We start from the raw sequence: 26,940 nt of genomic DNA, 5'->3' as shown, positions 1-26,940 counted from the left end.
GCCACAGGGGCAGGGCCCAGGCATAGAGCCACCAGGGGGGCAAGGCTCCCCAAATCTGTAGGTGTAGGGCTGCCCAGAGTCTTAGGGTTCTGATCACCTGCCTGGCAAAGCTGCAGGGGCAGAACTGCCACCCCAGCAGGCCTGAAGGGCAGGGCAGCAAGCCGAAGAGGATTATCTTTGAGATTTAAGGTCTACTAGTATTTGCCCCGATGGATTTTTTACTTGCTCAGGACCTGTCCCTCCTTTCTCCTTTCCTATCTCTCCCTTGTATCTATCCTATGCCTGTCCCACCATTCTATTTTGGAAGTACGTAACATGTTAGTATCACAGGTTCACAGCTAGAGGGGAATTCGCTTCAGAATGAATTGTACCTTGAGACTCACCCATATTTTATTTAGGTGATATTTAGATGATATTTTGGACTTAGACATTAAAGTTGATACTGGAACAAGTTAAGACTTCGGGGGCTACTGGGATTAAATGAATATATTTTGCATGAGAGAAGGACATGAATTTTGGGAAGTCAGGGATGGAATGCCATAGATTGAATTTTGGTCCCAAAATTCATATATTGAAACCTAATCCCCAAGGTGAGCATATTTGGAGGTGGGGCCTTGGGAGGTGATGAGGTCATGAAAATGGAGCCCTCATGAATGGGATTAGTGCCCTTATAAAGGACGCCCCAGAGAGATTTCTTACCCCTTCCACCATGTAAGCTTACAGTAAGAAGACAGCTGTCTATGAATCAGGAAGTGGGCCCTCACCAGGCAGCAAATCTGCTGATGCCTTGTCTGGAACTTCCCTATCTCCAGAACTCTGATAAATAAATTTATGTTGTTTATAAGCAACTCAGTCTATGATATTCTGTTACAGCAGCCCGAATGGACTAAGACATTCCCCCACTGAACTAGATACTCCAAAAGGATAAAGACTCCAACATTCTTGTTTATACCCATCCCAGGCACCTAGCAAAAGGCCAAGAATATATTAGCCTCAATGAATAATGAATGAATGGATGGATGAGCAGATGAAGCAACAGTCATTAACCACCACTAACTTCCTGCATGGTGTTCCAACCACCAGGAAAGCTCGGAATGGAGGAACCCATCTGAAGAGAGAACACGCAGCTACTGGGACCTACTCACCATGCATACTTTCTACTCACAGAAAATGCGTGATTCTCTTACTCCATCCTGTCACATAGAACACTTTGTTCATATGGATAATCCCACTAATCTGTTGAAAATAAAAGAAAACAGAATTAGAAAACTTCTCAGAGAAAATGGCTCTGGGCCCTAAATGCCTTCCTAAAGGTGCCAAGCAAGAAGTCAAACCTCTCAATGATGATGAGAATTGCCTACAGTTGATACCACCATGTATTTTTCATCATGCTCTCACATCCTATTCCCTCATTTGATGGACTTAGGGTAGGCAGATAGGATAGGCATCCATGTCCATTTTTCAGAGAGAATAGCTGGGAAATGGGCAAGTGACCTGGCTAAGGTCAAGTCATTACTGAGTGATAGGATCTGGAGCAGTACTCAACCCCTGGCATCTTGGCTAAGTACACTTTCTTTTCTTTTCTTTTCTTTTTTTTTAAGATGGAGTTTCACTCTTGCAGCCCAGGCTGGAGTGCAATGGCGCGATCTCGGCTCACTGCAGCTTCCACCTCCCAGTTTGTCCTGCCTCAGCTTCCCGAGTAGCTGGGATTACAGGCAGCCACCACCATGCCTGGCTTTTTTTTTTTTTGTATTTTCAGTAGAGATGGGGGTTTCACCATATTAGCCAGGCTGGTCTCGAACTCCTGGCTTCAGGTGATCCCCCTGCCTCGACCTCCCAAAGTGCTGAGATTACAGGCATGAGCCACTGCCTGGCCAGCTAAGTACACATTCTGAGTTGGTTAAAAGTCTGTGTCACAAAAGTTAGGGTGGAACTGCTGGCTTTGTCCTATGCCACTCCCATGGACTGGCCCTATAATAATACTGTCAGGCATTTCCCAAATAGGGGTGACCATGGGTGGCTGTGAATTAACTGATCCCACTGCTAGAAATGCAATCCAAAGCTCCAGTATGAGGAATGAGAAGTGCTAGCAAATTTAAAGAGCAACAGTAGCTAACCTTAGTGGAAACCCATTAGTCCAGGCACTGTTAGCTGTCTTCATTTCATGCCTGAGACACAGAGGCTCCGGGAGGTTTGAAGCCAGGCCACCTGACTATGATGAACACCCTTTCAGAGAGGTCCAAAAATAGTGCATCCCAGGGTCACAAGAGCTGTGCTTTGCTTCCCAAGAGGCTGTCCCTGGCTCTAGTTAACAAGTAAGACTGACCTCCAGCTGGTCCGGATTGGGAAAGGTCAACAGGCATTTGCCAATGTTGTAGTTCCACATCTTCATTGTGCCATCCCGCAAACCTGTGAGCAGGCACCGCTCTGACTCATCCAGGGCCATGGCAGTCAGCTCCACGTGCTGGCCCCCAGACACAGAGAACTCCATCGTCTTCCTGCCCGTCACGACCTCCCACACACTCACGGTGCCGCGCAGGCAGCCACTCACCACCTGTGGAGAGCACACAGCTGGGGGCTGCTGGAGAGGCTGGGGACTCCACTCCCAAGGGTGGTCTCTAGCCTGCCTTGGCCCCTCCCCTCCACCCACTGAAAAAACAGACGTTCAGGGCCCCCTGCTATAGCATAAGCCACTCTTGAAAACAGGACCTCCTCTGCCCTGTATCACAGGGCAGTGCAAACTGGAACATTTGGTGAAGACCTGTTAACTCAGAAATGGCACTTACCAGGATCTAGCCAAAGAAAATAATCCCTATGTGGAAAAGACATTACTGAAGCAACATTAATCGTGACCACCCCGTCAAAAAAATAAGAAATAAACTAACTGCTCCTAAGTAGGGAAATGTTGAGAATAAGGATGGTCATGCCACTCAATGAAACATTTTGCCACCATGACCATTGTTATAATGCAAGAATAGCAGGTGAGGCCAGGTGCAGTGGCTCATGCATGTAATCCTAAAACTTTGGGAGGCCGAGGTGGGTGGATCACTTGAGGTCAGAAGTTTGAGACCAGCCTGGCCAACATGCTGAAACCCTGTCTCTACTAAAAATACAAAAATTAGCCAGGGGTGGTGGTGCATGCCTGTAAGCCCAGCTACTTGGGAGGCTGAGGCAGGAGAATCACTTGAACCCAGGAGGCAGAGGTTGCAGGGAGCCAAGATCCCACTGCACTCCAGCCTGGGCAACAGAGCAAGACCCTGGCAAAAAAAAAAAAAAAAAAAAGTACCGGTGAGGTGGTTTTGGACCAACCCTCCCTAATGAGAACATCTAGAAAAGCTGAGAAATTTTTTTTTTTTTTTTTGAGACGGAGTCTCGCTCTGTCGCCCAGGCTGGAGTGCAGTGGCCAGATCTCAGCTCACTGCAAGCTCCGCCTCCCAGGTTTACGCCATTCTCCTGCCTCAGCCTCCCAAGTAGCTGGGACTACAGGCGTCCGCCACCTCGCCCGGCTAGTTTTTTGTATTTTTTTTTAGTAGAGATAGGGTTTCACCGTGTTAGCCAGCGTGGGTTTCACCGTGTTAGCCAGGGTGGTCTCGATGCCCTGACCTCGTGATCTGCCCGTCTTGGCCTCCCAAAGTGCTGGGATTACAGGCTTGAGCCACCGCGCCCGGCCTTTTTTTTTAATTCTAAAGAAACTTTTTTAAGTTACTGAAGAGCCTAAGCCCTAAGGCAGTGAGAGATGGTGGTGGCAGGAGCCAGGATGGGAGAGAAGCCCAGAATGGGGGGCTCCAGGCTTGTACACCCAATGCAGCGCCCCTGTCCACAGCCTGGGCCAGACAAGAGGCCCCAGTGGGTGGGAGTGAGCAGAGGGCCTCAGGCAGCAGCCCCTCCTGTCCTCACACCTCAGAAGCAACTCCTCATGCCCAGCTGCCCTGTCCAACCCAGAGACTCCACGCAGGACCAAGGTGCTGCCTGCGCCTGGGCCTCCCTCCCTTCCTACAATGAACAAAGCCAAGTTATGGCTTCCCTGGAAAGAGATGCCCAAGAACAGCACCCACCCTGGGAACCTAGGAAAGCACCCCACAACTAGCCCTCCGTCTCACACTCCATGGAAAGAAGGCCCGGTCCAGAGCCGACCCAAGGCGCTCAGCCAAGGGCCTGAGGCTCAGGGGAGTTAGGCGAGCCCATGGCTAATGGATAGAGCTCCGAGCTGATCCCATGCCAGCCCATCTGCAGAGCTGCTTTCTGTGTCTATCCCACTGCCCAGCACCACCATCAAGGCTGTGAGAGTTCCCAGTGTGCCATGGGAGCTGACTACAGACCCAGGCACACAGGGAGGTCTGGTCCTCTCCTGTGTCACCTGGTGTTCCTACCAGCCTCAGAGGTGAGCCCTGGGCCACTCACCTGCTTAAAGATCTTGCTGTAGAGGACAGCACACAGGGGTGAGCAGTGAGTGGGCCTCTTCCTTGCTTTGATAGGCCCCTGGGCCTCTAAGTACCCTTTTAGGATCCCAATCTGTAGGTGAGGAAAGGGCAGAGAGCTCGTCTGTCACAAGGGCCCTGCTCACAATGATGGGCCGCCGGGAAAAACTTCCAATAAATCACAACATCAAGACATCCTGACCACACGCAGGCCTGATTCCAGCAAGACTCCAGGTTCCTCAGCAGGCCTGCAGATACCCCCACCCTACTCCATGGCTCCCGCTCCCCGGGACTGAGCCTCCCAAACCCTAGTGTTCCTAGAACCCCAAATTCCAAGTCCAAGGTCCCTTTCACTTTATAACTTCTGAGAAGCTGAAGCCTTGATCAGATGTTCCCTCCAGGAAGCCCTCCCTGCCTCCCCCTTGCTAAGGACTCCTCTGTGTTCCAGAAAGCACTTAGCACACAACTCTACCATAACACACAGCACTTTCTACTGAAATTATCTGTTTGTCTTCTACCCTGTTGGTTCCTAGAGAGATGGGACAGTATCTTTGTCATATATTCTCAGTTCATGACAAAAGGCAGGGGGTGGATAAGGTTTGGTGATCTGAAATGAACTTCAAAGGCCTATTTAATTCAACAAATGCTGATCACCTGTCTGGCACTCAGCAAGGAGATAAAGGAACCCATGACCTTCCTTCTCAAGAAAACTGCTGTCTATGGGAGAGCTAGCCAAGTGCATAAAGATGACAAATGTGTCACCAGCCAGGGTGGTTCAGCCCACAGAGCATGGGAGGCCTTTGTGGAGCTCAAGCACAGTGGCCTCCACGTCTCCTTTCTGGACTTCTGCTCCCATCTATGGGCTGTGGCTCAGCCTTGCAGCTCCCCAAGCCTCCATCTTATTGTAGGCCCCCTTATCCCCATCCTCCACAGGAAGCCCCTCGTGCTTGTCCCAATCTTTCCTGTCCTCCAGGGTCAGTACAGACCTCGCAGGGGTTCCAGCTGAGTCCTGAGTCACAAATGGCCTGCCTCTCTGTGACTCAGTTTCCCCCAGGGTCTCTCCTGCAGAGACGCTGCTCAGATGCGGCCCCTGTTTCCCAGAGTTCATGACTTAGCAGGAAAAACAGTCACGTAATAGTGACAGGACAGAGTTATGAGGCTCGTGACTGAGAGAAGGAACGGGGCCAAGAAAACATGGAAGAAGGGCTCCTAACAGGCCTGAGGTTCAGGGTGGCTCCCAGAGGAAGAAGCTGAGTGGGGACAGAGCAGACAGCAGCAGCAGCTGCAGAGACAGTGACAGGCTGGGGGCCTAGAAACAGGATTTCAGGAAATCCCAAGACACGGCCCCTCACAGGCCAGGCCACAGAGTCCAGCCACTTCAGCAGTCCCAGGAGGGACAGGACGCGGCCACCCCTTGGGTGTCCCATGGGATTCAGACCCTGGCCCTCTACCTGCAGCCTCGACCCCACTCCCTCCTGGGACAGCACTCACTGAGTAGGTGCTGCAGATGAGGGTATTGTCCTTCTCGAAGAAGTAGGCACTGGTGATGGGGCAGTTTCCCAGGGCCAAAAACTTCCTGCAGAAGGACTGGAGGCATATGTAGTCCAGCATGTCCCACACGCGAATATTCTGGGGGATGGGAAATAGGTAAGAGGCTGAGCATGGGTGCTCGGGGATGTAGCTGGCTCCTGAAGCCTTGGGGGTGCCTCCGGCGGACAAGCCCAGGGCACATCATCCGTCCAAGCACTTCCAACACACACAGATGGTGTTGGCACCGTCACACCCAGCAGCAGAGAGGCCACTCTTGTGCTCAGATAACCCAAGCACACAGTGAGTGAGGGCCGGGCACAGCTCCACCCCCCAGCCTGTCCCCAGGCCTCCACCCTGCTGGAGCAGCTGAATTCACTGGCTGGGCACAAAAGCCAAGCCAGGCAGCACATGCTGGCCCCAGGCCCTCCCTTGCTGCCACTCCAGCCTGGGACACAGTCCGACAGTGGCTACCAACATAGTTGCCACAGTGACCTGCCTGTCCCCAGAGGAGCCCCTCCCATTCCTCCCCGGTGAAGGTGAAGGAACTTTCCCTAGAGGGCTCCACGGAAGTCCTTCCAAGACCCTCACTTCTTGGAGGCATCCTCTGCCCGTGGCTGACTGGGGACCTCAGGGAGCCTGTCCCTGTCCCCATGCCCCCAGACTCAGACCCTTCATCAGAGGCGATGATCCCAGCTCCCAGGGCTTCTGGGAAAATTCCAGACAGGAGGGTGTGTGGATATGTTGGAGAGGGTGGTCTAGGTGACCCTGAGGGCCCCGACAATTCATCTCCAGAGTCCCAGAAAACATAACCTGTCCCCTAAAGGAGGGCCCCAAGCACTGCAGGACCACAGCCCAGCAGACGGGGCAGTATCCTGAGCCTACAGCTGCAGAGGAGCACAGTGGCAGGTCCCCAGTGGGAGCCCTGGCATGTGGGAAAGGCCAAGCCCGGGCCCTGATGACCAGGCAGCTGAGGAGGGGTCACTAGAGCAGCTGAGAGGTGAAGATCGAGGGCAGGGCAGCACAGGCGAATGGCTGCCATGCATTGCACAACTCCCCTGCGCCAGATGCTGCACTGCTGTTTTGCTGCTGGTTCTCTAAACTACTCAACAGCCCATTCTATGGATGGGGAGACTGAGGCTCAGAAAAGGGAAGGACTTGCCAGGGTCACAAAGTAAGAAGCCAGGCTGGGCTACCTGGGAACCCAGCTCTGGGGACATGCTCAGAGGCCCACAGCCACCCTCATCTTCCTTCCACCTGGGGTCCCCCCGCTAGGCCTTTGGCCAGATGTGGGGCCGTGGGCAGGGAGGTCATGCCATTCCTCTGGCTAATGTGTTTCCCTGAGGAACAGAAGGAGTTGGGTGGACTGTCGGGGCGGACCTTGTCCTTGGAGACACTGATGAGGATGCTGCTGTTCCTGCTGTCCACGAGGATGTGTGTCACTGAGGTCTGGTGTCCCTTCATCAGCCACACGGGCCTCTTTGAGACAAAGGGGTTCCACAGGCGGATGAAGGCATCGTAGCCACGAGTCACTGGGGTCAAGACGTGGGTGTCAGTCCCAGGGGCCTCCACTGGGGACCTTCACCCACTGGTGAAGGTGGTGCCCAGAAGTGGGGACAAGAGCAGCAGGATCAGAAGCTGCGCAGCCCTCTCCTGAGCTCTGGTGGTCCCCCCATCCCCAGCAGCCCTCCCTCCAGCAGCTTCTGAGTGACATGAAGATGACTTACCCAGGAAGTTCCTCTCTGGGCAGTAATCAAAGCAAAGAATCCCTTTCCTTACATGCAGCACTGACAACCTACAATATCAAAGGAGTGAGGGCTGCAGGGCCGGGAGCAGTGGCCCTAAGAGAGCCTCTGAGACAGCCTGGGGTTGGAGGAGCTGGAGGCAGAGCCTCCCAGGAGGTCTAGGGAGGAGTCACTACCTCTCCATTCTAGGAGAGGAGCAGCCCCAGAGACCACCCAGCATTCCCTCTGCCGCCAAGTCAGGGCTCAGCACCACAGGAAAAGCAGCAGCCCGGTCCCGACCCCAAACCAACAGCCCACAGGGCAGATGCCACTTGCCAGGTATAGACGGCTCCCAGGCAGGAGCTACTCCTGACATTTGTGAAGCATCTGGCATCATGCCAAGGGCAAGTTTGATTTTCACATCAACTGTACTGGGACAGGCATCTTCCCATCCATGATACAAATCAAGAAAAAAGCCAGGCAGGGCCACGCTTGCCTTCCCCTAGCCTTCTCCCTGAAGCAGGCCATAGAACACTGATTTCATTGGTGCCCACTCTATATCTATACCTGGGGGAAAGGAATGTCCCTTTTTTTTATTTGTTTTTTTGAGACGGAGTCTCATTCTGTCGCCCAGGCTAGAGTGCAGTGGTGCGATCTCGGCTCACTGCAACGTCCGCCTCCCGGGTTCAAGTGATTCTCCTGCCTCAGCCTCCCGAGTGGCTGGGATTACAGGTGTCTGCCAGCATGCCTGCCTAATTTTTGTATTTTTAGTAGAGATGGGCTTTCACCATGTTGGCCAGGCTGGTCTGGAACTCCTGATCTCAGGTGAGCTGCCCACCATGGCCTCCCAAAGTGCTGCGGTTACAGGCATGAGCCACTCAACCCAGCCAGAATGTCCTTATTTCTGAAGACACAGGGACACAGAGGGGGATCTGGACAAACAGTTTACTGCCATCAGATGGTACTAGTCCAATCATCCTGCATGACTGTCCATTCTTCATCAAACTTCGTATAAAAATACACAGGTCTCCCTGTCTCTTTGGTTTTTTTCCCAGAAGGCTCCCATGTCACATGAAACTTAAATGTGCATGCTTTTCTCTTGTTCATCTGCCTTTTGTTATCAGGGTCTCAGCCATAAACCTTGCAATGGGTGAAGAAAAAATATTACTCCACCCACACAGGGGTCAGGATTCAGACCTAGGGTGGACATGGCAGGCGGTGACAGGAAGTTCAGTAAGCAGTGATCCAGGAGAGGAGAGGCTCATCAGGGCCAGGTGAGGCTCAGAGGGCCAGAGAGGCCCAGACAGGAGTTCCAGGAAGGCCAGGACCCCGCAGCCCTCACAGGCCTGAGAGCCCCAGATGCTCTATGCCTATGCCCATGCCCATGCCTCTCATCCAGAACATTCTGCCCCACCAGCTCCTTCTACTACACTCTTCAAAACCCCATTCTGGCCGGGCACAGTGGCTCATGCCTATAATCCCAGCACTTTGGGAGGCCAAGGCGGCCGGATCACCTGAGGTCAGAAGTTCCAGACCAGCCTGGCCAACATGGTAAAACCTCGTCTCTACTAAAAATACAAAAATTAGCCAGGCATGCTAGTATGTGCCTGTAATTCCAGTTACTCGGGAGGTTGAGGCAGGAGAATCGCCTTGACCTGGGAGGTGGAGGTTGCAGTGAGCCAAGATTGCACCACTGCACTCCAGCCTGGGCGACAGAGAAAGACTCAGTACCCCCTGCCCCCACCCCGCAAAAAAAAACAAAAAACAAAACAAAAAAAAACTCTATTCAGGTGTGGTGGCTCACACCTGTAATTCCAGCACTTTAGGAGGCCGAGGGAGGAGGACTGCTTGAGCCCAGGAGTTCAAGACCAGCCTGAGCAACATAGTGAGCGCATGCCTCTACAAAAAATAAATTAGCTGGGCTTGGTGGCACGCACCTGTAGTCCCAAATACTTGCAAGGCTGAGGTGAGAGGATTGCTAGAACCCAGGAGGTTGAGGTTGCAGTAAGCTGTGATCATGCCACTGCACTCTAGCCTGGGGGACAGGGCAAGAACCTGTCCACGAAAAACACAAAAAGACTCCATTCAGGCCAGACACAGTGGCTCATGCCTGTAATCCCAGCACTTTGGCAAGCCGAGGCAGGAGGATCCCTTGAGGTCAGGAGTTCAAGACCAGCCTGAGCAACACAGCCAGATCCCATCTATACAAAAAAATCAAAAATTAGCTGGGCGTGATGGCACACCTGCAGTCCCAGCTACTTATAAAGGTGAGGCAGGAGGATCGCTTGAGCCTGGGAGTTTGAGGTTACAGTGAGCTCCAGCTTGGGTGACAAAACAAGATCCTGCCTCAGGAAAAAAAAAAAAAAAAAACAAAAAAAACTCCATTCAAAGGCATCTGTAATAGGGCCCCTGGCCCTCTGACACAGCATGCCCTCCACTTCACTGAACTGACCCCTCACCCGGCTCCTCCACCACTCCCGGGGGACCTAAGCCAGGTGCCTGGGCGTCAACCTGGACATCATGGCCCCCATTATCCAGCCTGGCCCCAAGTCCTCCTTACCCATTTCCCTCTGCTCCCATGACCGCTGCTAGCCTAGGCCCCTGACTTTGCCGTAGCAGCCTCCCAGCCAGTTCCTTCATCTCCAGCCTTGCTCCCCTTTAAATCATCTCTCCAGAGCCACAAGGATTCCTCTAAAATCAAAGCTTCAAAGAGAACAGATGGCAGTACACACATTTCATTTATTGCCAAACCAGATATTCCTCCCTCCACAAGTAAATGTGCTGCCGAAAAATGTTCTGGAAGAATGGTCACCAGAATGTTAGTAGAAATTATTTCAGGCCAATTCACATATTCATCAACAAAGATTTCCTGGCTCCTACTCCCGCCAGGATTACCAAGGGCACAGACATGAGGCTTCTGCCATAGGGGGTTTTCCTTCTAGAGGGAAACAGCAGGAGTAAGTGGACACACCACAGGGAGACGGACATTTACAAATCATGGCAAGTCCTGCAAGGGACATAAGCACATGGCTTTGACAGAGGACAACAGAAGGAGGCTCACTTCTGCCGGCCTCTCTGAGTAGGGTCCAGGGCTGCGGAGACCTGAAGGGTGAGAAGGAGTCGGTCCCAGGGAGCCCAGGGGAGGGGTGAGGCTTCAGTTGGAGGGAGCAGCCTGTGCAAGGCTGGTGTGGTGGGCACCAGGTGGGCCAGGAGGAGAGGGCATGAGAGGACATGGGAGAGGCGGGCAGGGCCGGATCCACAGCCCTGGCCAGGAGCCGCTGAAGGCTCCATACAGGGCCCTGCCTGGATCAGATCTGTCGACGGCTGCGGTTCAGGGAACGTGGCCTGAGGGGACGCAGCGAGGCTGCTAAGAGGGCCGCGGCAAGCAGTTCAGGTGGGATATGACGGTGGCTTCAACTAGGTGGTGGTGGCAGAAGTGAAGGAAGAGGGGACAGTGGGGGAGACTTCAGGGGTCAGTCCACACACTCAGCACCAGCTCCTGCCACCACACCCGCTCCATCAGATTTGCTCCTGGCTCGAACCATCTGAGAACCCGTGTGAGGCTGGCTGCAGGGAAGCCAGACCCTCAGGCCCATGCTGCCTTGGAGGCTGAGGCTGACTCCATAGGCAGAGGTTGGGGTGCCAATGCCAGGCCCCACCCGCAGAGGCTATGCCCTAAGATGGCATTGCCAAAACGGGAGACCAGCAAGTGGTCAATGGTGCCACCTGCCGGCCTGTACATTGCACTGCATGCAGCCAAGAATGCATGGGTGTGCCACCACTCTCAGCTAATTTTTAAATTTTTTGTATAGATGGGATCTTGCTGTGTTGCCCAGGCCAGTCTTGAACTCCTGGCCTCAAGGGATCCACCTGCCTTGGCCTCCCTAAGTGCTAGGATTGCAGGCGTGAGCCACCGTGTCTGGCCCAAATGGAGTCTTTTGTCTTTTCTGAAGACAGGGTCTTAAGAGCTCTATCACCCAGGCTGAAGGAAGGGAGCATGTGTCTCTGTGTTTGTGTAAATATATTCTCTACCCTACCCCAAAAATACATCCCCAATCCCTTCATCCTATAACACAGCCCAGCTCCAGACCACCATCCTATACAGCCTCAACTATTGCAGTAGCCTCTTCACTGGCGTCCCCACTGCCACCTCTGCCCATGGACACTCTACCTGCAACATATAAGTCAGACCACACTAGTTCTCTGCCCAAAACCATCCCAGAACCGCGCTTATATCTACTTCTGAATATTGTAAGAAGATACTCTGAGGTACTTAGGGAAATATTAATGTGGACTAACTACTAAGTGATATGGAAGAATTAATACTATTTTATCTATTTTTGTGTGTGTTTGAAACTTTTTATAATGAAAATATTAATTTAAAATTAATTAATTTAAAAAACAAGGCTGGGCACAGTGGCTCACGCCTGTAATCCCAGCACTTTGGGAGGCCAAGGCGGGTGAATCACAAGATCAAGAGATCAAGACCACCCCAAATGGTGAAGCCCCGTCTCTACTAAATATACAAATATTAGCCGGGTATGATGGCACGTGCTTGTAATCCCAGTTACTCAGGAGGCTGAGGCAGGAGAATCTCTTGAACCCGGAGGTGGAGATTGCAGTGAGCTGAGATCACACCACCGCACTGCAGCCTGGGTGTCGCAGCAAGACTCTGTCTCAATCTGTCAATCAATTACAAGAGCATACCACAGACAGCAGAGCTGTGCAAAGGCCCTGGGGCAGGAGCATGCCTGAGCCTGAAGGAGGCCAGTGGAGCTGAGTGGGCAGGTGGAGGCAGTGAGGTCAGGAAGGCAGCAGGCCCAGCCCACGGAAGCCCTCCTGGCCCTGGTGAGGTGACCCCCTGATATCCTCCTGCCATCAGGACTCAATAAAACAAGATCTGAATGAAACACATATCCACCAAGCTTGTCCAGCTCACGGCCCACGGGCCTCATGCAACCCAGGACAGCTCTGAATGTGGCCCAACACAAATTCATAAACTTTCTTATAACATTATGAGATTTTTTTGTGATTTTTATTTAGCTCATCAGTTATTGTTAGTGTTAGTGTATTTTATGTGTGACTCAAGACAATTCTTCTTCCAGTGTGACCCAGGGAAGCCAAAAGATTGGACACCCCTGATATACACTAAGTGATATCACCACCAGTGCAGATAGATAGCCTCAGGAAACAACTCCAAGCAAACTCCCACCACTAGGCCCCATTCAAAGCACTGAACCCAAGACTGAAACTTCCCCTTCACATCAGACATTCCCAGAGGCCCCCTTTTCCGGCCTGCAGGGAGGTCCAGGACTTGTCTAGAAATGCACACAGTGCACTGTTTGGTTAAAAAGGCCAGGCACGGTGGCTCACGCCTGTAATCCCAGCACTTTGGGAAGCCGAGGTGGGTGGATCACAAAGTCAAGAGATTGAGACCATCCTGGCCAACATGGTGAAACCCCGTATCTACCAAAAATACAAAAATTAGCTGGGCATGGGGGCGCACGCCTGTAGTCCCAGCTACTAAGGAGGCTGAGACAGGAGAATCGATTGAACCCAGGAGGCGGAGGTTACAGTGAGCTGAGATTGTGACACTGCACTCCAGCCTGGTGACAGAGCAAGACTCCGTCTCAAAAACAAAAGAAAAAAAGGCACTGGACATATAATGAGGTCCAAGATAAAACTCCAGCTCAAGTGTCTGCTCTAAGACAGTCACTTCCCCTCCCTAAGCTTCGGGTTTCCCATCTGTAAAATGAGGAGTTGGACTAAATTAGCTTTATCATCTCAGGATTGAAATTTCCCCTGAAAAACAACCAGGACAGAAAGGGACAGACAGGGGTCTAAATGGCCCTCGGTCTCTGCCCCAACCCAACCCTGGCCTCACCCAGTCTTTCCCCAGTACAGGCCTCAAATCTCCTGCTGTTCCCCAAAAAAGACTCTCCTGGGGCTCATTCTTCAGACTGTGCAGGAGCAAAATGTCACAGCCCCAAAGGCTCAAGGAAAAATCTAGGGGCCAGAGGAAAACTACAGGGGCAAGAGCAACCCAGCAGGAAGACTCCGCCAGAGAACATACCTGCCAGTTGATCTACCATAAACTGCACAGTAGAAGCCACACAGTAAAAGAACAGAAGTAGGCCAGGCGCGGTGGCTCACGCCTGTAATCCCAGCACGTTGGGAGGCCGAGGCAGGCCTATCACCTGAGGTCAGGAATTCGAGACCAGCCTGACCAACATAGAGAAACCCTGTCTCTACTAAAAATGCAAAATTAGCCAGGCGTGGTGGTGCATGCCTGTAATCCCAGCTACTTGGGAGGCTGAGGCAGGAGAATCGCTTGAACTCGGGAGGCGGAGGTTGTGGGAAGCCGAGATCGCACCATTGCACTCTAGCCTGGGCAACAAGAGCGAAACTCCATCACAAACAAACAAACAAAACAAAACAAAACAGAAGTGGTAGCTTCTGATAACTGTGTCAAGGAATGGGGATTGAATAAAGAGGGGGCCCCTCAGGACTCCAACCTTCTTTATAATGTTTTCATTTTTTACATGGACAATGCATTTAATACATTATTTTGTGATTAACTGGTTTTTCTTTTGTTTTTTGTTTTTTTTTTTTGAGACGGAGTCTTGCTCTGTCGCCCAAGCTGGAGTGCAGTGGCGTAATCTCGGCTCACTGCAAGCTCCGCCTCCTGGGTTCACGCCATTCTCCTGCCTCAGCCTCCCAAGTCGCTGGGACTACAGGTGCCCACCACCACGCCCAGCTAATTTTTTTTTTTTTTTTGTATTTTTAGTAGAGATGGCGTTTCACCATGTTAGCCAGGATGGTCTCGATCTCCTGACCTTGTGATCTGCCCGCCTCAGCCTCCCAAAGTGCTGGGATTACAGGCGTAAGCCATCATGCCTGGTGATTAACTGGTTTTTCAAAAGAAAAGAAAAAACCGCACTCTGGGGTAGAGGAATCTAGACTGAAGGAAACAGATTGGAACCATCTGCAAAGAACCAACGCTGCCAGTTACTGAACACATACCACAGAGGATTCCCTCACACAACCCTTGAAGAAGTGAGGTACACGCTTTCATACCCTTTCACAGATGAGGGAACTGAGGGTCACAGAGGAGGAAGTAACTCACAGTCATCCTTTCATTCAGAAAACATTTCACTGACTGCCACTCACTCTGTGCTGGCTTCTATGTTGAGCTTTGCATATAGATCGAGAGATAAAAGAGACTACTGTGTTCTCACTGTGCTGCTGGTGGCGATGCTGGAAAAACTAAACTCCAGAGTCCATACACCAACCACCATCTGCCACTGTCAGCCCCCACAGTCCACTCACCACCCCCCTTCCTTCCAACCCCACTGCCTTAGCCAGGAGAAAAGCACTTCTTACTTGGGTTTTTCAGAGGCTTTGGCTGGCAATACTGTCAGCACCAGAGAGGACTTCTCGATGGCCGAACAGGAGACCACCAGGTTCATCTGGGGGATGAACTTGACCTGCTGACACCAGTTGGGATGGAGAGCCTGGGAAGACAGTAGCAATGGTGGGAGACTCCACCCAAGGACAACTTTCCAGGCCCAGCCCCCAGAACATGACCAGGTATTGGGACTGGAGGCGCCCAGATATCACGGAGTCTAATGCCCTTCTCCTCATGATCACAAAGTGATGTGGCCCCGCAGTCCTGGCCCAGTTCCTAGGACCAGCACTGGCCATCACTTGTCACTGAAAATGTTTAAGAGCACACAAGCGTAGTTTCATTTGAAATCCTGTCAGAGGATGGGGAGGGTCAGGCCCATACTAATCATCTCCCGCGAGGGGAGAAAGGATGAATTCGAGTCTGTCCAGGCCACAGTCAAGTTATCCACACGCAGCCACCTCTACAGATGGGCTGTGCTCCTGGCCCACTGCCACCCTCCATGTTTGTCATACAGTGGAGTGCTCACGGAAGCACAGAGGGCATGAGAATGTTCATTTCGCTGCAACTTGAGCCACAAAAGATGACACGCAGTCGAAGGGGCTGGCTGGGCTCTGAATTCTCTGGCCCCAGCTCTGTGACTTGGACCAGTGCTTGGCCTCCCAATCTAGAGATTTCCCTCTCCGGGACAAGATTGGAAAAGGCAGGTTGGAGAGATTGGCTCATCAAATATTTCTTCAGTGCTTTCTACATGCAAGACCCTGAGCTGGGTTTTACACACACTGTCACCAAGCATCTGTCACAATGAAGGCACTGAATTTAAGACACTTTGGGAGGCCAAGGTAGGTAGACCAGCCTGGGCAACATAGTGAGGCCCCGTCTCAAAAAAAGAATAAAAAGATTAGCTGGGTGTGGTGCTTGTATTCCCAGCTACTCAGGGGCTGAGGTAGGAGGATCAGCCTGGGAGGTCAAGGCAGCAGTGAGCCATGATCGCACCACTGCATGCCAGCTAGGGCAACAGAGTAAGGCCCTGACTCAAAAAAAAAAAAAAAAAAAAAAATAGTGCAGGCCTGTTGGACCACCCAGACCACCCGGAGTGCGTCATTCATTCATTCATTTGTGCAGCAAACGTATTGGGAGCCCATCAAGTGCAGGGTACCATTTTAGGCACTGGAGACAACCGAGAGCACAAAGTCCCTGCCCTCGAGGAGCCATCGATCTCGTGAAGGTGACAGCATGAGGAATCAAAGGTCGGACCACACAAAGCTGGGAGCTGGGAAACACTGCGGTGAAGGGATGAAAGCAGAGGTGGGCACAGGGCTGTCCTAGGATGGCTGGTTGGGACCACAGGAAGTAGATAGGGGGAATACAGGTACCTTCGGGGAGAGCCCTGCAGCCTGAAGGCGCAGCACATGCCGAGGCACAGAGGCGGGAAGGGGCTGAGCGCATTCAGGGAATAGCAGAGGAGCCTGTGCCTCTGCAGGAGAGCAAATGGGGAGAAAGAAGGTTGAAAACAAGCCCAGAGCTTGCAAGCAGGGGCCAGATCACCTCATGTCCTGACGGCCGTGGTAAGGACTTGAGATTATGTTCCAAATGTGATGAGAAGCTACCGGGGTGACTCAACTGTATTTTTAACTCATCATTCCTCTGGCCCTGAATGGAGACAGTGCTGCATGAAGAAAGGAAGTGGGGAACCCAGCTAGAGGCCACTGCAGCCATCCAGGAGCGAGGCAGTGTTGGCCAGGACCAGGGCTTAGCCATAGCGGTGGTGAGAGGGGCATGGCCACACTGAGATGTGGTCTGCAGATGCAGCTGGCAGGATCCAACAGCTGCCACAACTCTTTCCAGAGACCAAACCCCAAGGGCTAAGACTGAACCCAGGGAGTAAATCTACTTTTTGTATTTATTTTGAGTGGTGCGTGTGTACAGATAATTACCATTGTCACAGGCCAAGGAAAGAAACAACTCACCTTCAGCCGGTAGCTTCTATACAAAGCAGACTTCTCATTTAAGAGTTTACGCATGGAAACTTTGATCCAGTGATCTGACAGGGGAAAAAATCAAGGTACACATCAGCAGCTTTCCCCCTTTGCTCAGCAAGCAAAGCCTCAAAAATGTCTTAAGTTGGCTTGCAACTCCAGTGCTTCTCAAAAGGCTTTTCCCCCCAAACCCTCACTGGCGCCTCACTGTGTCCTGGTGAGCTCAGCGGAGTGCCCCCGCCCCAGGAAAAAGACTCAGGCAGATCAATGCTGCCTCCTAGAGTACCCCTGCCAGTGCATGGCAGAACTAGAACCAGACTTCAGGGCACCTCACGCTTCCTAGGTGCTGCAATCTAAACAAGCTGATTCTTTATTAGGGAGCTCCACCTTTGCTGGAGTGGAAAAGGAATTGAGACTCTAGGCTCTTTTTATTCTGACAAGTCATCACTTGGGAGTTTGCCATCATGCCTCAAACTACATGCACTCCTTGTCCAGAAAGCACAGGTTCCAAAAAGTAGAAGTTCCAGGTATGCATCATAAAATAAGCATGTCTGGGCCAAGCGCAGTGGCTCACACTTGTAATCCCAGCCCTTTAGGAGGCCAAGGTGGGAAGGTCACTTGAGGCCAGGAGTTAAGACACCAGCCTGGCCAGCATAGTGAAACCCTGTCTCTACAAAAATACAAAAATTAGCTGGGCATGGTGGCATGCACCTGTAATCCCAGCTACTCAGGAGGCTGAGGTGGGAGAATCACTTGAACCCAAAAGGCAAAGGTGGCAGTGAGCCGAGATCACATCACTGCACTCCAGCCTGGGTGACAGAGAAAGACTCTGCAAAAAAAAAAAAAAAAAAAAAAAAAACCAGCCTGGACAACACAGTGAGAACCCATCTCTACAAAAAAATCAAATTAAAAATCAGCCAGAAGTGGTGGTGGCGTGCTTGTGGTCCCAGCTACTTGGGAGGCTGAGGTGGGATCACTTGAGCCCAAGAGATTAAAGCTGTAGTGAGCTATGATCATATCACTACAGACTCCAGCAACAGAGTACGACCTTGTCTCAAAATTAAAAAAACAAAAAACAAAAAACCACACACACACTTAAATAAAACAAGCCTGTCTGGAGGAATTCAGACATGCCAGGTGCAGCCCTCACGGGGCTTAGCATCTCCCGGCCGCTGAAACCATTCAAGGCCAGCAGTTGATGGATCCTCAGGGAAAGCAAAGCCAATCTGACATAAACCAGTGGTGCTAGCACTGTTAGGGACAAACATGGGTCCTCTGTCAGAGTAGTTTAAGGAGGCAGGTCACAAATGCTGGGGCAGTCTAGGCTCAGGTTCCCTCCCAGGGATGGAGGAGGGAAGAGGCAGCAAGGATGGATCTGGGGGCTCATGCCAAGCATTGTACTGCTGCAAAGTCACCAGCCCCATCTTGCAAGAGCAGGAGGAAGTTTGCAAAGTAAGTCCCAGGGAGGGGTGGAAAGTTGCCCAAGACTGCCAGAGTGGGGCTGGTCGTGCATGGGCACAGGCAGGAGTCAGCTTTATGATGCGCTGTGGTTTAATCATCAGTTTACCTGCCTGTCTCTCCTACTAGGGCTGTGAGGGAGGGCAGGGAAGAAGTCATAGTCACTGTGCACTTACTAGGTGCCTAACATTCCACGTTTCTTATACCAAAGCTATCAATGAAGTAGGGCCATCCCTATTTGAATAAGGGAACTGAGGCACAGAGAGGTTAAGCAATTGGCTCCAGGTCACACAGAGCTGGGGTGCATACCTGGGTCTGTCCATCTCCTCCCAAGTCCACATACTGGGCCCACCTCATCTTCATGTTTGTCCCCAGCCTTCAATCAGCAGTTGGCATGGAAGGACTCCTGCCTAACATTCCAGTGTCATCTGCCTCCCTCGATATCCCATTCACCATGTGGCTCAAAGACCACCACAACCTCCCATGCCAGTTCCCAGGGTAGTACAGAGTGACTAGGCTCAAGCAGCTGAGTGGGCGGCTCAGGGCAGGGCAGGCACCCGAGGCCGATGAGGCAAGCAGGGTGCCAGCCCACTGCTGTGTCCAGGACAGGATCAGGACACTGCCCCAACAAGCCTGCCAGGGGCCTGTTACCAAGGCCTGGGAACCCCTGGAGTGTCCTGCTTAGTAACTCTGGCTGGAAGAGGGGTCAGTGTCCCTGTATGGGGTCCCTGGTGGCCTGGGCCTCCTGGTGGATGTGAGGCAACCTGGAGAGGCAGCACTGTGCGTGCAAGGCTGGATTCTAGAGGCGCTCCAGTTCAGATGAGTTTCCTAGGCAGCCCCGAGTCATGTCCCCTGGGGATCTAGCGACCTGGGCAGAACAGCTCCAATGACTTCCTCCTGCATTTAATCAGTGTGGGATGCAGCCCAGCAAAAGGCTAAAAGCACAGACTCCAAGGCAGGCAGCTGGACTTCAGATCTTAGCCCCCGCTCACCGGGCAGGGGTGTGTGCAGGTGACCTCACCCTTTCTGCCTCTTATTATGGGCTGCAGCAGCGGCTCCTCCCTCCTGACAGTAGGGGCAGCTATGGGAGGTGATGCACGCAAAGCGCTCAGCAAGGGGTGCTCTAGACGCAGCTGTGCCCACTCACCCACGCCAGCCAGCCAGTGCCCAGGCTCCACAGAGCCCACATCCAGGACAGTCCCTGCCCACCAAAGGCAGCACTAGAGCCAAGGAGAGCACATGCCTCCTCACCACCATCCGAGGAAGTTAGCATCAGCGCTGTCAACCAGGATCAGAGTGGATGAGGGACTTCCCCAGGGTCCCACCACTGGCATTGTGCTGGAGTGAGAATCGTCCTGCATCCCCAGACCACACCCGCACAGCCTCCCATCCTCAGAGAGGCCGACCTCTCCCCAGCCCCCATGGTCTTCTGCTCTCCCCCATCGCCTCTCCCTTTGTGCTGAGCTGCATGCATCCTGCGCTCAGAAGCAGATGCTTTCCCAGAGGCTCCAGAGCAGAGGCAGGGAGTGGGGGGCTCGGGGACCAGGATGGACTCAGCACCCACGTCTAGGCCATGCCCAGGCCTCCGCCCCCTTCCCCAGCATCTTAACTACCCCACTTGGAGGCCCTGGGGAGAATACGGGGGTTGAACAGCCCACTGGTCACGTTTTCGGAGGTGAAGACAATGACATTGCCTTTGGCGTCCCCATAGCAGAATACACCTCTGTGATAGTCAGACCTGCAGAAAGACGGAGAGAAGAGGCTGTGTGGGCCGGGCGCGGTGGCTCACACCTGTAATCTCAGCACTCTGGGAGGCCAAGGCGGCTTAATCACCTGAGGTCAGAAGTTTGAGACCAGCCTGGCCAACATGGTGAAACCTCATCTCTACTAAAAATACAAAAATTAGCCAAACATGGTGGCAGGCACCTGCAATCCCAGCTACTCGGGAGGTAGAGGCTGTAGTGAGCTGAGATGGTGCCACTGCACTCCAGCCTGGGAGACAGAGCAAGACCCTGAGTCAAAAAAAAAAGAAAAAAAAAAAGAGGCTGTGGAGCCTCCACTCCCTCCCTTGCCCCCCAGTAGCCTCCCTTCTCCTTGGAAGCAAGAGCAGTTCCAACAAGACTTTCTGGCCTTGCCCAGACACCTGAGGAGCCAACAAACACAGGCAGACCAGGTCCAGCCCATCACTGAACCAGAATTCAATTTTTTTTTTCAACCAAAATAAATGAATCCCTAGTCCTCCAGCTGCCCTTTGTTAAGTCACCCCTCCCAATAGACTGTGATGTCCCCGGACTCCTCAACCACAGCCAGACAAGCCTCTGCTGGGATTTGATGGCTGTCTTGAGTGGGGAAGTGACAATGACTCCAAGCTCTGAGTGACCATGAGAGGTGACCCTGAGAGAGAAGCAGCCTGGAGGGAGGAAGACATAGGGGCCTTGGAGCCAGAGGGGAGATCTTTCCAGATCTTTCCAAGGAGGCTTTCTGGGGGCCCCAACCCTAGTCAGTGATGTGGCTGCTGCAGGAGGCCTGGACCTCCTGGTTCATGTGGGGAACACCCAGTGGAGACTCACCAGTAGTCCATGACCAGGGCACAGCTGTCCAGATCAATAAAGGTGAAGGCCGGGACATATTTGCGGTCACCAATATCAAAGAAATCTGGGGGAAAGACAGAAGGCCACATGAAGCCCACAGCCATGCCTGGGAGGTCTTCAGTCACGGTGAGCAGCCTCATTGCTCTCCCAAGGAATCTCTGGCCCCTTCAGCCCTTTTTCCCCCATGGTAACCACAGACAGCTGTTTACAGAGTAAACCCACCCACCGGGAACCCCACTGAAAACCCCTAAAGGTTTCCAACTGCAGCTGGAATAAAATCCCAGGCTGGGTGTGGTGGCTCACACCTGTGATCCCAGCACTCAGGGAGGCTAAGGCAAGAGGATTGCTTGAGCCCAGGAGTTTGAAACTGCAGTAAGCAGTGATTGTACCACTGCACTACAGCCTGGGTGACAGAGCAAGACCCTGTCTCAATTTAAAAAAAAAAAAAAAAAAAAAAATCTGACTCCTTCCAACAGATCAAGCCTCATTTTCAGCCTCTGATGAGCAACAGCCTCACCATCGTGCTGTCTCCTGCATCTGAATGGCAGCCTGTCGCCCTCCTCTGCCTCTCTATATGGCCGGCCACCCTAGAGGGCTGTGGGTCACAAGAGGAGCACTGGCTGGACTGGGCTGGGGCCACAAAGGCCAGGGATCACACTGGTGGCACTTCCACCCCTGCTTCTGGCCTTGTCTGAGTGCCTCCGAGCAGGTGACAGCTGCTCCATCAGGACAGCAGTGATGACATAATTATCTCTAAAATGGGGTTCTAGGCTGGGTGCAATGGCTTACACCTGTAATGCCAGCACTGTGGGAGGCTGAGGCAGGTGAACCACCTGAGGTAAGGAGATGGAGACCAGCCTGGCCAACATAGTGAAACCCTGTCTCTACTAAAAATACAAAAATCAGCCAGGTGTGGTGGTGTGCGCTTATATACCCAGACACCTGATGAGCCAACAAACACAGGCCCAGCAGACCAGGTCCAGCCCATCATCAAACCAGAATTCAATATTTTTTTTTCAACCAAAATAAATGAATCCCTAGTCCAGCTACTCAGGAGGCTGAGGCAGGAGAATCACTTGAACCCAGCAGGCAGAGGTTGCAGTGAGCCGAGATAGCGCCACTACACTCCAGCCTGGGCGACAGAGTGAGACTGTCTCAAAAAAATAAAAAATAAATGGGGTTCTAACGCCAAATTCTCAGGGCTGTCTGAGGATAAAGGGTGAGAATGTCTGGGACAGCACCAGGTCCCCAGGAAACAGGTGTTGCAATGGAAAGCCCAGGCGGGTCACAGATAGATTACTCTAGCCCTTGCTGATGGCTGACCACTTTCTCTGTATCACACAATTTAGCCTCATAATGATGTCAGTGTTAATTAACTGCCCACTATGTGCCAGGCACTATGCCTGCAGCTTCATACACCTAACTACTAAGCCACACTCACCCTCGAGTCATGTATCATTGGCCCCATTTTACCTCTGGGTAAAGTGAGGCACTGGGAGGTAAAGTAATTGCTCAAAGGCAGACATCTACAGAGCAGTGGGACCAGGCTCTGAACCCAGGTCCTTTTTATTCCAAAGTCCCTGTTTATTCCAGAACAGCCACACTCTCTCCTCCCATTCAGCCTCACATTGCCAGCTGTCATTTCATGTATTAATTTCCTCTTCCTGACCACCTTACGGGTCTGCTCAGTCAGAGGCCTCATTCGTCATCCATCCATTCAATAGTCATCAAGCATCCAGAAGGTACCAGGCACTGAGACACTGAGTTGAGCAGAACAGATGCAGTCTCTGACCTCATGGAGCTTCCAGTTTGGAGGAGGAGACATGCACTAAACAGAAGCACACTAATACACGTGAGATGACACTGAAAGGAGGACCTTGAAGGGAAGAGGTACAATCTCACGTGGTCTTTTTAACAGAGGATCTTGGAATAGAGGGTCAGGGAGGGATCCTGGAGGAAGTAACTTCTGAGATGAGAGCCAAAAGAAAAGCAGAGGTTGTAGGGGCAGAGAGAGGGGCAGGAGGGATGGCAGGGCACAGAGACTGAGGATCCCACCTCCATCCTAAGAACACTGGGGTAGGGTGAAGACTTTCTGCAGAGGGTACTGTAAATGCACATCCTGCCTTTGGGGGCATGAGGGAAGCACAGCATGCAGTAGAGGCTTTTTTTTTTTTTTTTTTTTTTTAACTGAGTCTCTCTCTGTCGCCCACGCTGGAGTGCAGTGGTGTGATCTCGGCTTACTGCAACCTCCACCTCCCAGGTTCAAGCAATTCTCCTGCCTCAGCCTCCCGAGTAGCTGGGATTACAGGTGTGTGCCACCACACCCAGGTAACTTTTGTATTTTCTGTTTTGTTTTCCTCTGCTTTTGAGACAGAGTCTCACTCTGTCACCCAGGCTGGAGGGCAGTGGCAGGATCTCAGCACACTGCAAGCTCCGCCTCCTGGTTTCACGCCATTCTCCTACCTCAGCCTCCCGAGTAGCTGGGACTATAGGTGCCCACCACCAAGCCCAGCTAATTTTTTGTACTTTTGGTAAGGACGGGGTTTCACCATGTTGGCCAGGCTGGTCTTGAACTCCGGGCCTCAGGTGATCCGCCTCCCAAAGTGCTGGTATTACAGGAGTGAACCACCACACCTAGCCAGGAGAGGCTATTTAAGTGAGAGTGAAGGGGGCCTGGACTAGGAGTGGCAAGAGGCAGGAGGTAAAATCAGGACCGGAGATAGACCAGTTATGGCCGCTGGCTTGTAAATTTTGGTCTGTTCAACATCACTGTATTCATTCGAGCATTCACAGACCACCCCCTGCCTACTTGGCACTAAGGCCTCTCCACCTGGCAATCCTCCCATGGGGCTCTGATTCATGTTCACAGCTGCTCAGCTAACAGACTTCTCCCAGGCACAAATGCATGGCTCCCAGTGGCTGAGAGCAGGGCTGGGGAGCCCCCAGGGGGACTCACCTATCTTCTGCTTGGTAGACGCAACTGCAATGAGGTTCATATTGTGCAGACATACCATGTCGACGACCCACATCGGCTGGTTGTAGAGCTGCTGGGTCTGGTTAAGCTGGCCAGAGGAAGAGCAGAGGAGATGGGCGGGCTGGGAAGCATACTCAGTCCAGCACAGCACCCCGTGAACCTCTCCTGCCACACAAGGCCCTGGAGCCACCACAGACCTAGCAGGGAGCCCAGTACTACCACTAAGACTAGTGGTGGGGGCCTTGGATAAACAGATAAACTCCCTAGCCTCCCTGGGTCTCAGTTTCCACATCTGTAAAATGGGCTTGAAGAACACCTTCTTTATAATCCCTTTCTGGAGCAGTCTCACAGTTCTATCAAAGTCTTAGCAGCAGTGAGCTGTGAACACACCACTGCACTCAAGCCTAGGCAAGAGTGAGACCCTGTCCCCCCACCCAAAAAAAAAAAAAAAAACCAAAGTCTTGAATATGCATAGATCATGATCCACACATCTGTTTCCAAGATATTTCTATGAGTATGTTTGCATCTACTCAAAGGGGACGCTGCAGCTGCTGTTAGAGCAACAGGCCAGAAGCCACCTGGAAAGCACAGCTGATATCAACCCACACCATGGACACCACCCAGACGTTAATAACAAGGGAGCTGTGCACATGCCAATAAAGAGCTGCCAAGAGATATGATTAAGTGACAAACCAAGGTAAAAAGCAACATTATAATATGCCTCCATTATCACATTTAAAAAGAAAAGGGCACAGTGGCTCATGCCTGTAATCTCAGTACTTTCAGAGGTCAAGGTGGGAGGATCACTTGAGCCCAGGAGTTCAAGAATAGCCTGAGCAACATAGGGAGACCCCATCTCTACAAAATTAACAAAAAAAGCTGGGCGCAGTGGCTCACACCTGTAATCTCAGCACTTTGGGAGGTCAAGGTGGGCAGATCACTAGGTCAGGAGTTCGAGACCAGCCTGGCCAATGTCGAAACCCCATCTCTACTAAAAATACAAAAATTAGTTGGCTGTGGTGGTGCTCGCCTGTAATCCCAGCTACTTGGGAGGCTGAGGCAGAAGAATCACTTGAACCTGGGAGGCAGAGGCTGCAGTGAGATCACACCATTGCACTCCAATCTGGATGACAGAGCAAAACTCCGCCTCAAAAAAAAAAAAAAAGAAAGAACAAGAAAAAATTAGCTGGGCATGGTGGTGCATGCCTGTAGTCCCAGCTACTTGGGAGGCTGAGGTGGGAAGATCCCTTGACCCCAGGAGGTTAAGGCTGCAGTGAGCCATGATTGCACCACTGCACTCCAGCCTGGGTGACAGAGCAAGACCCAGTCTCAAAAAAAAAAAAAAGGAAAAGGGGGGTATGTAGAGAGGATAGCCATGGAAAAGCACCCCAAAACTGGTCATAGCATTTGCCTGCAGGGAGAGGAAGTAGGAACTGAGGGAAGGAAGACTGACTTCCCCTGTCTGCCCCTCCATAGGTATGAATCCTGTTTTCCATCTGCAGGTGTCACCTGGTCTAAGTGGCTTATGAACCAAGGATTTGTTCTGCAAAGCTGCGAGGAATGAATGGAATAATTAAAGCATTGAGGGTGGTGCCCAGCACTCAGTAGGAGCTCAGCACCAGTGCCTCCTGCACTCGTGTAGCATGTACACAGAGACAATGTGAGCTGGCACTCCAGGCAGGGAAAGCCACGAGCAGAGCCAGGTCAGCAGAAATGAGTTGCTGTGTCCTGGGGAAGAGGGAGGCCAGCCTACTCAGTTTAGAGCTGGAGAGGAACCAGAGATGGGGTAGGTGTGGCCACCTAAGGAATCTGTATTTTACTCTCTTTTTTTTTTTTTTTGAGACAGAGTCTTGCTCTGTCGCCCAGGCTGGAGTGCAGTGGCGCGATCTCCGCTCACTGGAACCTCTGCCTCCCAGGTTCAAGCGATTCCCATGTCTCAGCCTCCCAAGTAGCTGAGATTACAGGTGTATGCCACTATGTCTGGCTAATTTTTGTATTTTTAGCAGAGACGGGGTTTCACCATGGTGGCCAGGCTGGTCTCGAGCTCCTGACCTCAAGTGATCTGCCTGCCTTGGCCTCCCAAAGTGCTGGGATTACAGGCATAAGCCTCCATGCCTGGTGCTGTATTTTACTCTTTGAATGACACCACAGACTCTGAACTGAAGAAAGCAGAAAGTAGTATGATCTGAAAAGCTGGAAGGAAGGAGCAGGGAGAAGCATAAACCAATTCCTCTACATGGATAATCAGAAGGAATAGGGAAGGCAGGGGCAGAGAGGAGCCTGTCCCATCAGAACTCAGAGAGCACCAAGGCTCCCCGGGTGGTTCTGGCGGTGAAGACAATGGACCAGAACCCTCCTGAGCCCCTCTCTTCTGCCCAGGGCTGGGGTCTAACTCACACACACCCGTAGCTTGGTAACTCCCACCCCCGCCCCACACTGTTCAGTGAAACCAAAAGCCCAAGGGAGTTTCAGTGACCTGTGCCCAAGATCACACAGCTCTTGAGGGGAGCTCAGGCCCCGCCTCCAACTTGAGGACTTTCCATCTTCATGACAGTGGGTGTGTGGTCCTGAGAGGCCTACTCCTGCCAAAGCAGCCCCTCCAGGAAGAATCCAGGTCTGCTGGGCCTTCCCAGAGAGCCTTCCTCTGTCCCCTTCAGCCTTTGGAGGTGCTTCGGTGACCATGTAGCAGTTACAAGCAGGAGCTCTGGCTGCAACACACCCTGCCCCAGTCCACACACAGAAAGGGAAGGTGGAGGGTTATGGAAGCCACAGCCTCAGGATGGTAATAGTGACTCCCGCTTGGTGCACCCAGGAGAGCCACGGGACCCCCACGGACCTTAGTTCCAACCCAGGCCTCTTCTTCC

The 26,940-nt window shown here is 52.2% G+C and overlaps 1 protein-coding gene across 2 annotated transcripts in view; it reads right to left on the bottom strand.

Moving 5' to 3' along the window:
- The window catches only part of EFCAB8 (EF-hand calcium binding domain 8), a 102,766-nt gene that overhangs the window by 49,037 nt on the left and 26,789 nt on the right, over positions 1-26,940 (bottom strand). For both annotated transcript variants that reach the window (XM_037982882.2, XM_073007901.1), the window contains 11 exons: positions 24,059-24,164; positions 21,082-21,166; positions 20,125-20,249; positions 17,045-17,118; positions 15,053-15,183; positions 7,673-7,740; positions 7,326-7,477; positions 5,910-6,047; positions 4,402-4,512; positions 2,327-2,554; positions 1,166-1,236 (listed from right to left, as the gene is read on the bottom strand). In XM_037982882.2, the coding sequence (XP_037838810.2) occupies positions 1,166-1,236; positions 2,327-2,554; positions 4,402-4,512; positions 5,910-6,047; positions 7,326-7,477; positions 7,673-7,740; positions 15,053-15,183; positions 17,045-17,118; positions 20,125-20,249; positions 21,082-21,166; positions 24,059-24,164 (1,289 nt within the window). The remainder of the gene's footprint in view (positions 1-1,165; positions 1,237-2,326; positions 2,555-4,401; positions 4,513-5,909; positions 6,048-7,325; positions 7,478-7,672; positions 7,741-15,052; positions 15,184-17,044; positions 17,119-20,124; positions 20,250-21,081; positions 21,167-24,058; positions 24,165-26,940) is intronic.

Source organism: Chlorocebus sabaeus, chromosome 2 (genome assembly GCF_047675955.1).
Source record: "Chlorocebus sabaeus isolate Y175 chromosome 2, mChlSab1.0.hap1, whole genome shotgun sequence".
NCBI classification, from domain to species: Eukaryota; Metazoa; Chordata; class Mammalia; order Primates; family Cercopithecidae; genus Chlorocebus; species Chlorocebus sabaeus.
This window is presented reverse-complemented; position numbering and strand designations above follow the sequence as displayed.